Below are 15283 nucleotides of genomic sequence, written 5' to 3'. Positions count from 1 at the left end.
CCTAATTTTTAAAGCGGGTCATTAATCTGGACACATCGCAAGAAGATAAACAAATGGCAAAGAAAAGATGTTCCAGCCCACATTTAATCAGGGAACGGAGAACTGAAACAATAAAAAAAATCACCTATTAGAGTGGCCAAAATTCAGAATGCTGACAATACCAAAGGCTGGCAAGGATGTGGAACAAAAGGAATTTTCTTCTTCATTAATAGTGAGAATGCAAAATGAACCTTGGAAGATAGCTTGGAGGTAAGTAAGCATATTGTCAGCAAAAATCCAGCAACTATATTGTTTCAGATTTATCCTAAGAACTTGAAAATCTACATCCACACAAAAACCTAATCACAGATTTATTCAAAACTGCTTGAATTTAAAAGTAACCTAGAAGTCCTTTAGTAGGTGAGTTTAAAACTACACAAACTGGGACCAGCAGCATGGCCTAGGGGCTAAAGTCCTCGCCTTAAACGCCCAGGGATCCCATATGGGTGCCGGTTCTAATCCTGGCAGCTCCACTTCCCATCCAGCTCCCTGCTTGTGGCCTGGGAAAGCAGTCAAGGACGGTCCAATGCCTTGGGACCCTGCACCCGCACGGGAGACCGGGAGGAAGCTCCAGGTTCCCGGCTTCAGATCAGTGCAGCACCGGCCGTTGCGCTCACTTGGGGAGTGAATCATCGGACGGAAGATCTTCCTCTCTGTCTCTCCTCCTCTGTATATCTGACTTTGTAATAAAAATAAATAAATCCTTAAAAAAAAAAACAAGACAATGAGAGAGTGAAAAAAATACACAAACTGTGGTACACACAATCAGGTAATATTCAGTACTAAAACCAAAGGAGCCATCAGGCCAAGAAAAGACATGCAAGAACATTAAATGCATATTACTAAGTGAAAGAAGTCAACCTGAAAAAGCTACCTACATACAATTCTAATTACATGACTTCCTAAAAAAGGTAAAATTCTGAAGACAGCAAAAAATGGGTGGTTGGTCTGGATCTGGGGCATGCTGAGGGAATTTTCTTTTAGGGCAGTGAAACCACTGTGTATACTAATATAATGACACATAGTTGTCATTAGTTTGTCCAAGCCTACAGAATGAATAACAGCAAGAATGAAACCTAGTGGGAATTACACATTCTAGGTAATAACGACATGTCAATGTGAGTTTATCGACTGTAACAAATATATCAATCCAGTAAGGGGTGTTGACAGTTGCAAAGGTTGTATACTTGTGGAGGCATGGCACACATGGGAACTCAATATATTCTACTTAGTTTTGCTGTGAACCTAAAATGACTCTAAAGAACAAGATCAACTAATTTAAATACCAAAAAGAAGTGTGGCTAATACAAAAAGCTTTCCCTTTCACAGGCCTTGAAATCAGTAACTCAAGCAAAGTAGAGTACTGCTTATAAAGGAGAAAAGTATTTCTACCTCTGCATCTGGAAGGATAGGGGTTGGGCCAGGTATAGATGAAATTATCAGGTGAAGGAAAGTTAAACAGAAAAAATTTTCGTTAATGCATACTGGTGAGAGGTGGACACTTTTGAAAGATGTATTTGAGAGATTATTAGAGACAGCCACTGGCTCACTCCTCAAATGCCTACAACAGCTGGGCCAGGACTGATGGAAACTGGGAGCCACAAACTCAGAGGATCCCATGTGAAGGCCAGGGAATCGGGTAGTGGAGCCAACAGCTACTCTATCACAGGGTGTCCAGCAGCAGGAAATTGGGAGCAGGGCTGGGAAAGCAAGCAAGGCATTCTCATAGGACGCCGGCCACCACAGGAGCAACTTAAGCACTGGGTCAAACACCCACGCCACAATAATTCTTCTTGAGTGGCCATGCAGGTCAAATGTTTAAACAGTTTACCAACTAAAGACTATTATTAAGTTTACTGAAAGCAGGGGTGCAAAACAGTAACTGATCCAGTCATGCAAATTACATACTGATGTGGAAAGGATGGCCTGTACACAAAAATTTACTCCCTCATTATTTACTGACCAATAGGTCACTGGGTAATGGATATAAATAAATATTAGTAAGCAAGAAAATAGCATGTCAAAGGACTTGAACAAGACACAGGCAAAAAAAATTTAATTCAATACATTATAAGTCTAAAACATACCATAGGATCAGAATTTAACTGGGACAACTTTCAGGGCATAAAACAGACAGGATGGTGGCTTCACCCATTTGAAAATTACTAGTATTGTCTAACTGCACCTTCAAAATTTAACAAGCATACAACCTGGATGACTCAACATAAAATCTGTGTTCCAGGCCTTGCTCTGCTACTTGTCAGCTGACCGCTGTTGAATTCCTTCTCTTCACTTACTTCTCATTTCTGATTCAGCTATAAAAAGTAGAACTTCTACCACAGGACTGTGCAGATAAAGTAGTTATCACAGTGTTCAGCGTGTATTCACAAAGCACTTGTCACAGTGTCAGCACACTGTCATCTACATGGTTCAATAAATAGCCCGCTATCATTACCGACATCATCTCTGTCAATGAATGCTGTCTTCTCGTCCCTGATGAGGTCCAGCATAAGAACAGCTGATAGCTGGACTCTGCCACTGCTAGGCCGCACCATGGACACCTCAGGGGCAACCTGTCTAGGGAAGAGCAACAGGACTGCGATCCTGGGAAGACACTGAAAGTCATCAGACTGGAGAAAAGAAGATGATGGATGAAGGTGACAGCAGTCTATAGGGCTGTCACTGCTCTAAATGGAAGAATGAGGACCAAAGCATGTGATAAATATCAATATAAAAATAAAGAACGTTAATACATAAAGAACTGTCTAAAAACATGCAGGTATGTCACATAGTATTCCCTAGTGATGACCTCATATCCTAGGTCTTCTGACAAAGCTACCAGGCAAAGGTTCATGCGTGGTTATCACACAAGTCCTTTCCAATTTAGGAGACTTTGTCTTACAGCACTGGCTACCACTTCAGGATTAAATTTAGAACCACAGCTGTAGGCAACTGTCTAGGTTGATTGTACCTAGGCAAGTGTTACACTGCTGGGAGAAAATCAGTTAATAGCTGGCTGACATTCTGGATCTGCTTAATGCCAAATTTGTGTTAACTATGCCAGTGTGCCAAGACAATTGCCCCACCTCTTTTTTTTTAACTATGTGGAGGGCAGATGTGGGCATTCCAGCAGACAGGGGCTGGACCACTGGACTCAAAACTCCATCTATGAGGGCAATTACAGGATCTGTGGTCTGACTGTGGAGTGGATATGTCATACTGGGTCTCCTCGGTTGGTGAAGCCTGTGCAGTGGACAGCATGTCCAGATGAACTTGGGGAATATGACAACAGTTCATTGAGGCCTGCAGAAGACATGTAGTACTATGGAGCACAGAACAAATTGGACAGCTTTGACAGCAAGTATCCTGGCAAACTGACCCTGAGATTGACTGTGTCAGTCAATGGACCTTGGAAGGACCCCTCATCCTTGCAGCAACAAAGTCAACAACATTGCAGAACTAGGAAAACCACTTTAGCAGTGTCCCCAGAATATGCTCCACACTGAGGACTATGGGACATCAGGTGCTTGTCCCCCATCCCAGGGCAGCGATGGAGCTGGGCTGCTGAGAACAGACCTATCCCCATTTTCCCCAAATACATAAACAAAGAGAGACTGGAAACAGTTGTCTCACCCACTTTCCTCCATTCCTCGACCCTCCCCACCCTAATCAATGGTCCATATGGGCAAGCATCCTAAACTATGTAAACATCACCAAGAACAAATTTATTATAGAATTAAATTTAGAGATAGGCTCTCAAATTGTTAACAGAAAGATTATTTAATGAAATAAATTTAAAAGTGTTGTGGAGGCTACATCAAACAACTCTTAAAAGAAACTACATACTAGGGGCCTCAGGATGGGGCGTCTTGCTTGGATCCCGACTCCAGCGACCAAGTGCACGTGTTGAGTTGTCCCTGGGCCTGCCTGGGTTCAGGGGCTGCTTCCTTCGGGGTGAGTACACCAAGGGGGGAAGTCTCTGTGGCTGGGTAGGCCTGGGGCCCGCCCACCACCTTCACTGGGCAGTGAACAGGATTGGGGAGGGGCATGACCTTGGACCTGGGGGTTTAAACTTCCAGCAGCTTCCCGGCTGCTGGTGGGCCTCAGGATGGGGCGTCTTGCTCAGATCCTGACTCCAGCCACCATGTGCACGTGGTGAGTTGTCCCCGGGTGGTCAGTGCGCCACTTGGTGCCAGGCTCTGCCTTGGCCACCTAGCCGGGCAGCTCTGGGGTTTTGCTTCTTTGAATAGCTGCTTAGGTAGCTCCAGGTTGATCCCCACTGAGCTTCTGGGATCTGAGTCAATCCTAAGCATTCCCAATGACAGTAACTTCCTTTGAAGAACTTGTAATCACTGAACAATGCTGAGCACCGAACACCAGTTCATGCAAAAGGTAAGGGTCGGGGCTTGTCCAGCAGGATATCCTATTACCTGACATGATGATGGATCAGGAGAAGGTTCACATTAGGCATTCTGACGTTAACTAGCACTCAAGAACCATATTCGGGGGTAGATTCTGTGTAGGATGTGTGGGCCACACCCTGGGGAAAGTCTAGCCCCACTGGTTAGCTCAAAAGTTTGGGTGGTGATGGACTAAGCTAGGTGTGACCAAGGAGCCTGCCATCAATCACAGGTAAAGGAACCCGCAACAGTCTGGAACTGTCAAGGCAGCAGCACCCGAAAGTGCATCCTGACTAGGGTGTGGGGTGGGCCGGGCTGCAACATTCACCAGCTCATACACAGCCAAATGGAAGGCCAGACTGTACCGGGCACTGGCCTAAAACCCATTGGCATGTATGAGAACTGGGTTGGGGAGTGGATCAAGTGGAGGAACTTGGGAAACTCTCCTGGGGAGTCATAGCTCCTGCTGGTGAATATGTGGTCCAGACCTGGGGGTCGGACAAGCTGGGCAAAGTAGCTCCAACAGTTGGCTAATGTGTAAATTGGTAATGGAACAGGATGTAGTGGGCAGGACTGAGCAAACCTTAGCCTACAAGCGAAACTAGAAACAAGGATGAAGCACAGGTCATGCCAAGCTAGGCTCTTGCACCTACTGGTCTACGTGAGTCAAAGACGCTAAGGGACACTGTCTAAGGCAGAGGCCAGGACAAGTGAGGGACTGAGCCAAGCTGAGTCAGAACAACCACTGGCATGCGCGTGATCTATGGCTGGGAACAGGCCTGGTTGGGGAGGTAAGGGGACACCCTAACTGGGTTAAGGTTCCCACCAAGGGGCGCGTGTGCTGGAATGGGGGCTGCTTTCTAACAAGGAAAAAGTCATAGTCTCCCTTGGCACTAGTGTGGAATGGGACTGGATGTACCAGGCCAGGGCAGACCCCAACACCGTCTGGTGCGTCTAATGTCCTGGAGGACCAGGGTAGATGTGGGACGGACTAGGCTAGGTCTCAACCCCTACTGAGCCATATGTGAGCCGTATGTGGGTATGGACGAGCCATGGCTGGGCTGAAACATCCAACAACAAGAACCAGAATGGGTTGAAGACCAGCCAAGAAAAGCCACTGTTCCTGCTAGGACAGGTGAACTGAGTAGGGCTGGCTCATGGATCCCCTGCGATGTGCAAAATCTGACATTGGGAAGGGTTCTGATGGAGGACCCTGGGCAACTCCTCTGGCAGGACACAGTCCCTGCAGGAAGCGCAAGAAGCATGATAGGAAACAGCCCAGAATAGGCCATGGAAAGTTTCCCACTGGCTAACATTTGGCATGGGTCGGGGGCAGACCAGGCTGAATCAGTTCATGTCATCCACTGGCAAATCCGAACACCAGAACAGAGTGTGGGTTGAGCCAGGTTTGGTCGCGACAAAAACCAGTGCATGATATGGAATGCCAGGGTGAGGTAGCCTGTACTGCATGTAACTGCAGCGCCCAACCAGCACAAGTGAGAACCAGGAAGGGAGGGGGCAGAGCCAGCAGGGGGATTAAGGGGCTGGTCCCCTCGCCAGACAGCTACTCCCACTGGAGAGCGTGAGCTGGGATGGGGACAGGCCAGACTAAGCAGGGCTACAATACCTGTGTGCCTCATGTGGACTAGATCAGGGAAAAGCCAGGCTGGGCTGATTATTCCTGTGGGTGCAAGCATAAATTAGAGTGGGTGAGGGATGTTTGGGCTTAGCCACAGCATCAGATGGCAGAAGCTGGCACTGGGGGCTAACTCTGTTAAGTCAAACCACAGAACCACCCGAAGGGTGCATAAACCGGGACTGAGAGAAACCTGAGAGGGAAAAAGTGGGCCCATCCCTCTTAGGTTATTACTCCCGCGGGAGGGCATGAAAACTAGGACAGGGGCTGGGGTGGCTAGACAGAGAGGCACTCAACAACATCCGTGAGGGCTGGATGGTTGAGCTGGTTAGATGGAACTAAGCTTTAATACCAACTGACATGTACGAGAGCTGAATGGGATTTGGGACAGACTGGACTAGTTGGCTACACACACTGGCAAACCAGGATAGGGGGCGGGCCTGGTGGGGGTTATTGTGGGTCGCCCCGGCTGGCTGCAGCTCCCACTGGTTTATGTGAAGGCTGAGTATGTGCTGGGCAGAACCAGACTGGACTGCAACACCGATTGGTTCCAGTGGAAGTCGGGGCTGAAAACAGAACCAACCCAGCAATTGTAGCCACCAGCTGATCGGCGTGATGGACTGTGCCGGGCCCTGTGCTTGCTGGAACACAGAAGAATCTGGCCTGGGAATACCTCAAAGTTTCTTTGGGGATTCCCCAGTCAAACTGCCAGACTCAGAACCCTAACCATGAAAAGACAGAAGACAGAACAACTCAATCCATCACCTCAGTTATATGTTGGCAGCGAAATACTGGGCAAATGGAGACTCTATGATGGACTGTCAATCCATGGATTCTTCAATGATCTCATCATGCTCGGAGTGGCGAGACTGGCAGTGATTCATAACTGGTGAACTATCAAAACCACTTAAGCAACTATCTCAGAGCATGCCCCACATCTGGGACTTGGGGTGGGTGGGAAACTGGGTAGGGCTTCTACTTCAATATCCCCCTTTACCTCAGATACATGAAGGAAACAATATGGAAATAATAGTCTTACCCACTTTTCTATAGCCCTTGAACCTTTTTATTGTAATTAACTATGTAAAGATTGCCAAAAATATAATAATAAAAAAAAAGAAATTACATAGTAAACAAGTATCTTAAAGAAACGTGTGTTGCTTTTAGCAAGTTGTCCTAAATATGTAAAAGAATCGCTTAGGCTAGAATGAAAGAGTCTGGCCCAAGCTCTCTCCATTACACACAGCTACATCTTCAGGACAACGGCATTACATAATACAATTTCTTGTGGGGAGCATCTTTTCTCATTTTTATTTTATGAAAGTAATCCATAAAAGACTAAATGGAATAATAATTGGTCCTAGCAGATAAAATCCTTTTTCTAAAATATGATACTAATATATGCTTACTGTAATAATGTTGCAACAAGGGGAATTCTGAAATGCATATAAGACGTAAAAAAAGCAATCCTTTAGTCAGCCATATTCACAGGCTATTTCTAACATTTGGTACAATTACTTGCAATAATTTCTCCGCATTTTTTTCCACACACAATAATCATCAGTCCCTATCCAAAAGGAACTGGTTCCAGCTACTCTGCAAACAAGAAAACCTGAGAATATTCACGTATATTGCAACAGAGGATTCTCAGAGCCAATATATAGATTGCTACACACATTTGCTTCATTAGTAGGACTGTGCCATAAAGACAGCTTTAAATCGTATACTTTACGTAAATTTTATTTGCAAGCATTTTCTATTATTAAATGCTCCTTTAAAATGTCATTTTTTAAGGGCTCAGTATGGTGGCCTAGTGACTACATTCTTATTCTTGCAACCACCAGGATCCCATATGGGCACTGGTTTGTGTCCCGGCTGCTCCACTCCCCATCCAGCTCCCTGGCTGTGGCCTGGGATAGCAGTCAAGGACAGCCCAAAGCCTTGGGACCCTGCACCCACGTGGGAGATTTGGAAGAGGCTCTGGGCTCCTGGCATCGGATCAGCTCGGCTCTGGCCACTGAGGCCAATTAGGGAATGAACCAGCAGATGGAAGATCTTTCCCTGTCTCTCCTTTCTATAAATCTAAGTTTCTAATAGAAAATAATAAATAAGTCTTTTTTTAAAAAGTTATTATGGTTTAAAATAATGTTAAGAAATATTTTTCAAACTGTATCACAGGAATTAATTAGAAACTAATCATAAGTTAAAATTCATCTTAGCTTCCAAATTAAGACTTGCAAAGAATTAAAGTCTACAAAAGCTTTCAAATCAGTACACAATAAAAGGAAATGGTATAGACCTATCAACTGGGAAATCTGTGGTCTACAATCACTTGCACATGTGTAATATTTTTGCTTTTGTTGAAGAAAGTCCCCACTTTCTACAGTATGATTCCAATCTTCTTGTGTAGCTCTTTAAAAGTATTTATCTATTCCAATCTTTTTCCACTAGATGGTGATATGATGACTCAACTCTAAGCACTGTTAAAATCACAGACTTGGGGCCTGGCGGCATAGCCTAGGGGCTTAAGTCCTCACCTTGAAAGCCCCGGGATCCCATATGGGCACCGGTTCTAATCCCAGCAGCCCCACTTCCCATCCAGCTCCCTGCTTGTGGCCTGGGAAAGCAGTCGAGGACAGCCCAAAGCCTTGGGACCCTGCACCCGCGTGGGAGACCTGGAAGAAGTTCCTGGTTCCCGGCTTCAGATCTGCACAGCACCGGCCCGTTGGGCTCACTTGGGGAGTGAATCATCGGATGGAAGATCTTCCTCTCTGTCTCTCCTCTCTGTATATCTGACTTTGTAATAAAAATAAATAAATCTTAAGAAAAAAAAAAAGAGTTCTACGAAGTTTCAGATATTAGCCACATTGTGCTACAAAGTTTCCTGAAATCTCTTGATTCCCTGAGTGGTTGGAGGGTGGTGGACCAAACACACCCATATCGCTTGACTTAAGGACGACCTATCTACCCGATTCCTCTATCGTTTAGACACTGGAGACGAGAGGGGGCCTTGAATCCCTAAATTCCAGTGTACAAGACACACTACTTCTCTCAATGGATACTTTTTAATAGGAATTTTTTTTAAAATTGGGAGCAATGAGGAGTTAAAAATAATGGTGTTAAGCAAATGCTTCTAAAATTCCACCATAGGGGGCAGCATAGCACACAGAAAGGGAAAAAAAAAAAAAAGTTTCAGCACACTTTAGGATTAAAATCTCCCTGCACCTTTGCGGGAGGCCCAGAAGAAGTTCCCGGCTCCAGATCAGCTCAGCTCTAGCTATTGCAGCCACTTGGAGGAGTGAATCCGTGGACAAAAGGTCGTTCTCTCTGTATTCCTTTCTGTCTGTATATCTGTTTTTCCAACAAAAATAAACAGATCTTTTTAAAAAAAGTTCTCATCATTTATAGTGCGATTTGGAATGAGCCACTTGGACTCACTGTTTACCTATTACCTATCTTCCAAAGAACCTTGTACACAATCCAGCCTTAATAACTAGCAATTCTTACTTTCTGTACTTTTAGCATCTGTTCCAGAATCAGTAGAAGAGTGATTTACTGACTCACTTCCCAAAATGTCCACAACAGCCAGAGCTGGACTGGGCTCAGCTAGGCTGGGCTCAGTTTAGGTTAGGAGCTGGGAACTCCAACCAGCTCAAACATAATGATGGTAGGGAACTCAAAATCTTGAGCCATCACCTGTTGCCTCCCAGGGTATGCACAGCAAATAATGTGGAATCAGAAGCCAAATCAGGCAGTAAGCTCAGACACTTGCAATAAGGCATACAGGCATCTTAATGAGTCTTAATGTCTAGGCCAAACACTTGTCTCTAAACAGCAATTCCTGTTTACCTGACTACCACTGCTCTTGACTTTTAATATCAGGGCAATCTGGAGTTTGGATATTCATTGTTTGCCATAAGCTCTCGGGAAAAAAAAAAAAAAAAAAACACTTCCGGGGGACTGCACTGTGGCACGCAGGGCTGACATCTATAATGCTGACATCCCATTATCACAGCAGTTCAAGTTCCAACTGCTCCAATTCCAATCCAGTTCCTGCTAATGTTCCTGGGAAGGAAGCAGAAGACAGCCAAAGTGTCTAGGTCCTGGCACCTAAGCAGGAAGCCCAGTTGGAGCGCCAGGCTCCTGGTTTTGGGCTGCAACAGTCCATTTGGGGAGTGAACCAGCAGATGGGATATCTTTCCCTGTCACGTTCCTAATAAGATAAATAAATCTTGTTTTTTTTTTAAGTGAAAAATAAACTAAATCAAATAAATCCCATATTAACTAGGGTAAAAATAAAGTGCTCCAAATTTTGAGAGTTTTCTATATGCTTCCAAAGCAGCAGCCATGCAACTATGCTTTCTCATTCACACAAACAGCATTCGGGAAGAAGGTGTAAAGGAGGACAGTGGTATTTTTGCATTTTGTTTTTGGTTTTTACAGGGAACTGACAGAAAGCAAAATCTGAAAAGTATGCTGTATTAATATTTAGAAACTCAATCTTTTAAAATATTTTAAAGATGATTCTTATGCTTCTTTTTTAGAAAAAAAAAATATTTAATTTTTTATTGAAAATGGATTTACACGGAGGAGAGACAGCAAGAAAGATCACATAACCACTGATTCACTCTCCAAGTGATCAAGTGGTCGGCTTAGCAGAGGCCAGAGCTGAGCCGATCGGAAGCCAGGAGACAAGTCTCTTCCGGGTCTCCCACAAGGGGGCAGGGTCCCACGACTGGGCTGTCCTCGACTGCTTTCCCAGGCCACAGGCAGGGAGGGAGCTGGATGGGAAGTGGAGCAGCTGGGACACTCATATGGAATCCCAGTGCTTGCGAGAGGAGGATTAGTCCATCTAGCCATTCTGCTGGGCCGCTTCTGTTCCTTCCTAAAGTGAAGACTTGGATGAATCAGCTGGACTACAGCAGAGTCTGTAGAACTACCTTACGACTATTTCAAGCTCTTCTAAAACAAAGGATTTGATTTACCGTTTCTTGATACTTTTCATTTCAAAGATTTGTTCATGTGGGTGACCGATGTTTTCTGCTTAACTAACGCAGCAATAGGTGACTTTTGGAGTGCTGTTGGAAGATTGCATACCCTGGGGATGATCCTGAAGAAGAGTTTCAGGAAGAAACCAAAAGGAAAAGACCTGAAGTCAGTTTCATGCTGCAGTGCTACTTCGTTAAAGGGCACGACTGCCTTGCAATGGTGCAGCCTTATACTCTGCCATATTTATGAAGGCAAATGACCTCACGAGAAACACCCTATCAAAGCAAGTACACAGGAACCCCCTGACACACACAATCTATTCCTGTTGTTTTCAGTAACCAGCCCATTCTTCTTGTCTTATATGTGCAAATAATTGTAAATAATAATAGAATCGCTAAGAAAAAAATTCAATATTATTTATTAAAATGTAGCTATATAAGATGTTTATGAAAGTTATGTTTATGACTTTAACCTGAAGGTAATAAAAAATAAATCTGTATTAAGTTTCCCTACAGGAAATTATGTTGACTTCTGTTGGAAAAAGATACGTAGGAAAAATCAGTGAGCTGTCCTGCACTGCTCAGCAAAGCTTAGGTTGGACTGGACTTCTTGCAGCGGTTGATGTTGTAGCTAGCAGGCTAAGCCAACACTTCCTGCATGAGCATTCCATGCGGCCACTGTTTCTTGTCCTGGCTGCTCTACTTCTAATCCAGCTCGCTGTTAATGGACTGGGAAAAGTATTTAAGGATGACTGGGAAAAGTATTTAAGGATGACCCAGGTGTTTGGGCCCTGTTACCCACCAACAATACCTGGACGAATCCTGACTGCTGGCTTCAGCTTGCTCCAGCCCAGGCTGCTGTGGCCACATGGGGAGTGAACCAGCAGAGGGAAGGTAGCTCTCTGCCTCTGCATATGCATGTAATTCTGAATTTCAAATTAATTATAAATAAAGTATCTTTTTAGAAAATCATGCAATTGACTCTTAAGTATCAAACCCCATTTCCAAGCCTTCAGGCAAAGAAAAAAAAGTGTGTGTGTGTGTGTGTGTGTGTGTTTAAAATTACCTCTTGGTACAGTTATCTCAATAAAGCCAGATCCAGATGGGATGAAAGCTGGGGAGGTAATACTACGTAAGACCTAAGCTTACTAACAAAAACGGTCACGGCTGGTAGCAGTACATCCAACTCGCGGATAGGCTGGGGAATGCAAGCATATAAATGCACTTTAGGAGGAATTTTGCAAGCTGGAGTGATGTTGCAGCAACTCAAGCGTTGATCTAAGTGAGTAAAATACTTAATTTTTGGTCAAGTTAGGTTAAAGGAGATGATGCAAAAACCGTACTATTCATGGGCTACAGCAATGATTCACTGTAAGACTGAAAACCAAGCAAATGGGAGAGAGCAGATGTACCATTATACGCGTTATTTATCTTAATATCTGTAAAAATACTATTCAAGTTAAAATGTTCATTTCCAAAGTGTGGTTAAACTCATTAAGTCTACTCTACATTGGGTATTCAAGCTTTGTATCTATGATCAATGACAAACAACCAGAACTACTTCAAGGCCAACTTCCAGTAGCATATGTTGGAGCAATAACAGTGAACTCATATTCCAAAAACATATTAGCTGCATTTTAGTAATAAAAGATTCTTGATTATTTCACTTAGGTAAGTCAAGTTTTCTCTCAACCTTCCACACCCCAAGCAAATCAATAACTTAACCCTACGCCCTGGGAACATTTATATTTGTAACACATCCTAATACCTTCTGTAAAACAAAAATCAGTTTGTTTTAATTGTTACACATCCAAAGAGTAATTTGTATTAAAGCAAAGACTGTAAGAAAATTCTTCTGGCAGTTAAAATAGGCAGGTAAAGTGTCTTGCATCTACTCACTTTGGTTGTCTTGGTGTAGAGTGAGGAGGAGAGCTGGTGAATGGGGGCGTCCACAGCACTACTGGAATTGGTGACACTGTTACTGTGTGTATGCTCATCTTCCCGGCTACTGTCATCAGACTGATCAAAGTCATCACTCTCCTGGTCCATCTCCTCTTCCTCCTCATCCTCCTCATCCTGCTCACCAGCATGCTCTTCATCCTCCTCTTGTTCTTCCTGGTTTCCTGAGGAGTCCTCATCCACTGAAATAAATCTATTGTTGTTTTCTTCCAATGGTCCTTGATGGGAATCGTTTTGGTCTCCAGGTCTGAGTTCTGCTCCAACCACCTCCCCATTCCTTACAGTGTGTTCCTCCTCTTGCTGTCGGAGTTGCTGCTGCTGCTCCTCCACCACACGATTCATCTGCTCCTCATCAGCCTGGCTTGAGGAAGGGTTCCCTCTCAGAGAGCCTCCAGTTCGTCGTCGTTTGCTGCCCACAGAGAGCAGTTCCTGATTCATTTCCAAAAGCCAGCTTGCTACTTCTTGGACCTTGGCTAGACTATCACAAGATGCAAAGGTTTTCACATTCTGCAGGGGAAAATGGAGGGAAAAACAGGTTTGTACGTTTCCATGTACATTTATTTTTCATGCTTACAGACTAAATATCAATAAGAATATTACGAATATTTAGTGCCACAGAGACATCAAGACATTCTCCAGCAATCAATATAGAAAATTTAAATTACAAAAGTCATGAGGCTTTATAGAGGCATACACAACAAATACAGTTAACAGCTTTATTTTAATATACTTCTTTCAACAACTCTAAAAGCAGCTTTATGGTTCAGTTGTTTTGGCCAGTAAAACATAATTTAAAATAACGTTAAAGTTTGGATCAACAGTGTTTATTAAACTATAGACTATGCAAAACTTCTACAAAGTGTCAAGCAGTATACCAATAAAAACATTGTATGCTCACCTACTGGAAATGCTGAGTAAATCCAGTTAACACAGCTTCTGTCATCCTAGCAAGGCCCTAAACATTCCTGATGACACAATCTTGCCCTTCTGATACAGTTCTCAAATTAGGGAGCAAGGATAATCATTATGATCTTCATTTTTCACAATGAATATAAATCAACTATCAAGCAAACAATCTGGTTTTTCTCTTTGGCTTTTGTTTTTACAAAAAGGAAAAAAGTTCTTAGGTTCATACCCTCTGACCCAGTAATTCCACTTTTGGCAATCTATCCTAAGGAAGTAATCCTAAAGCAGAAAAAAAAGTATACAAAGGATGCTCACTGCAGCTTTAACCAAAAAAGCAAAAAATAAAGATACAAGTAAACGTAAATAAAAACTCGAATGCTCAAGAGAAAAGAATGCATAAAATGAAATATTTATAGTACAATTCCTAACCATCATATTCATTAAAATGCGGACAGATATGAATATGATGTCATTATATTAAGGAGAAAATGAAGAAAATCATCAATGATCACAGTATAATTTCCAATCTGTATGCAGGGTCATAATTTAAAATAAGCTCTATTTTGAACAATGGTTATTTTAGATCCTTTCAATTCATTATTAACATATTTTTGAAATTTTAATACACTAAATAATTATTTTTAACACATGCTCTAAAGTTATATTTGCTACACAATCTTTTCATAATATTCATTTTTAAATTTCTTTGTCTTTGGATCTGTATGGACAGGTTTGAGTTTACCTAAGATAATATCAACATATTACATATTATTTTAAAAACCATTCATAGATATAAAACAAACTGTAAATCAGGAAAAACAATAAATGAAATTCTGTCACCCCAAAATGCACATTTTCCTTTTAAAATTAACTTAGAGAAAAAAAAATATATTGTGTGGTTAAAAGACTGTCACATAAAACACAAACAGTCATGAATTTTGTTATTTTAAAAATCAATATGAAATTGCAATTTCTTATCGTCAAAAGTACATAATGTCAAGATATGACAAAGAAATAATTTTTGTTTTGTTGATAATTAAAGACATTAAATTTGAGTTTGGTAAAATAAAATCTGATGGCTAAATGTTGACACTACTTGCACTATTTCCTCAGCACTTAGATGCGAAGAGAAGGGGAATGCTTCATGGTCAAGAGAATCACTGGTGATTAAAGAAAACCACAGGCTATTTAAGTGGAAACGTTCCTTACTTCCCCAAGCAGGCCATCAGGCCTCCAAGATGAGTGCTAGCCTGGAGCCCAGCACAAACAGGAGCCTGACACTCAACTGTGTCCCCTTTCCATCTACAAGAACTGGATGTAAAAAAACCAAGAAAGAATAATCTCTCACTGTCTTA

At 42.8% G+C, this 15283-nt stretch overlaps 1 protein-coding gene across 4 annotated transcripts in view; it reads right to left on the bottom strand.

The window, feature by feature from the left end:
- The window catches only part of FBXW7 (F-box and WD repeat domain containing 7), a 139794-nt gene that overhangs the window by 68495 nt on the left and 56016 nt on the right, over positions 1 to 15283 (bottom strand). For 3 of the 4 annotated variants that reach the window (XM_058666755.1, XM_058666757.1, XM_058666756.1), the window contains one exon: positions 12963 to 13529. In XM_058666755.1, the coding sequence (XP_058522738.1) occupies positions 12963 to 13529 (567 nt within the window). Of the gene's footprint in view, positions 1 to 12962; positions 13530 to 14157; positions 14225 to 15283 lie in introns of those variants that run through there. The other variant, XM_058666758.1, reaches the window with a different exon arrangement.

The sequence above is a fragment of the Ochotona princeps genome, chromosome 7 (genome assembly GCF_030435755.1).
Source record: "Ochotona princeps isolate mOchPri1 chromosome 7, mOchPri1.hap1, whole genome shotgun sequence".
Taxonomy (NCBI): Eukaryota; Metazoa; Chordata; class Mammalia; order Lagomorpha; family Ochotonidae; genus Ochotona; species Ochotona princeps.
Note: the sequence above shows the minus strand (reverse complement) of the source record. Positions and strands in the feature narration are given on the sequence as shown.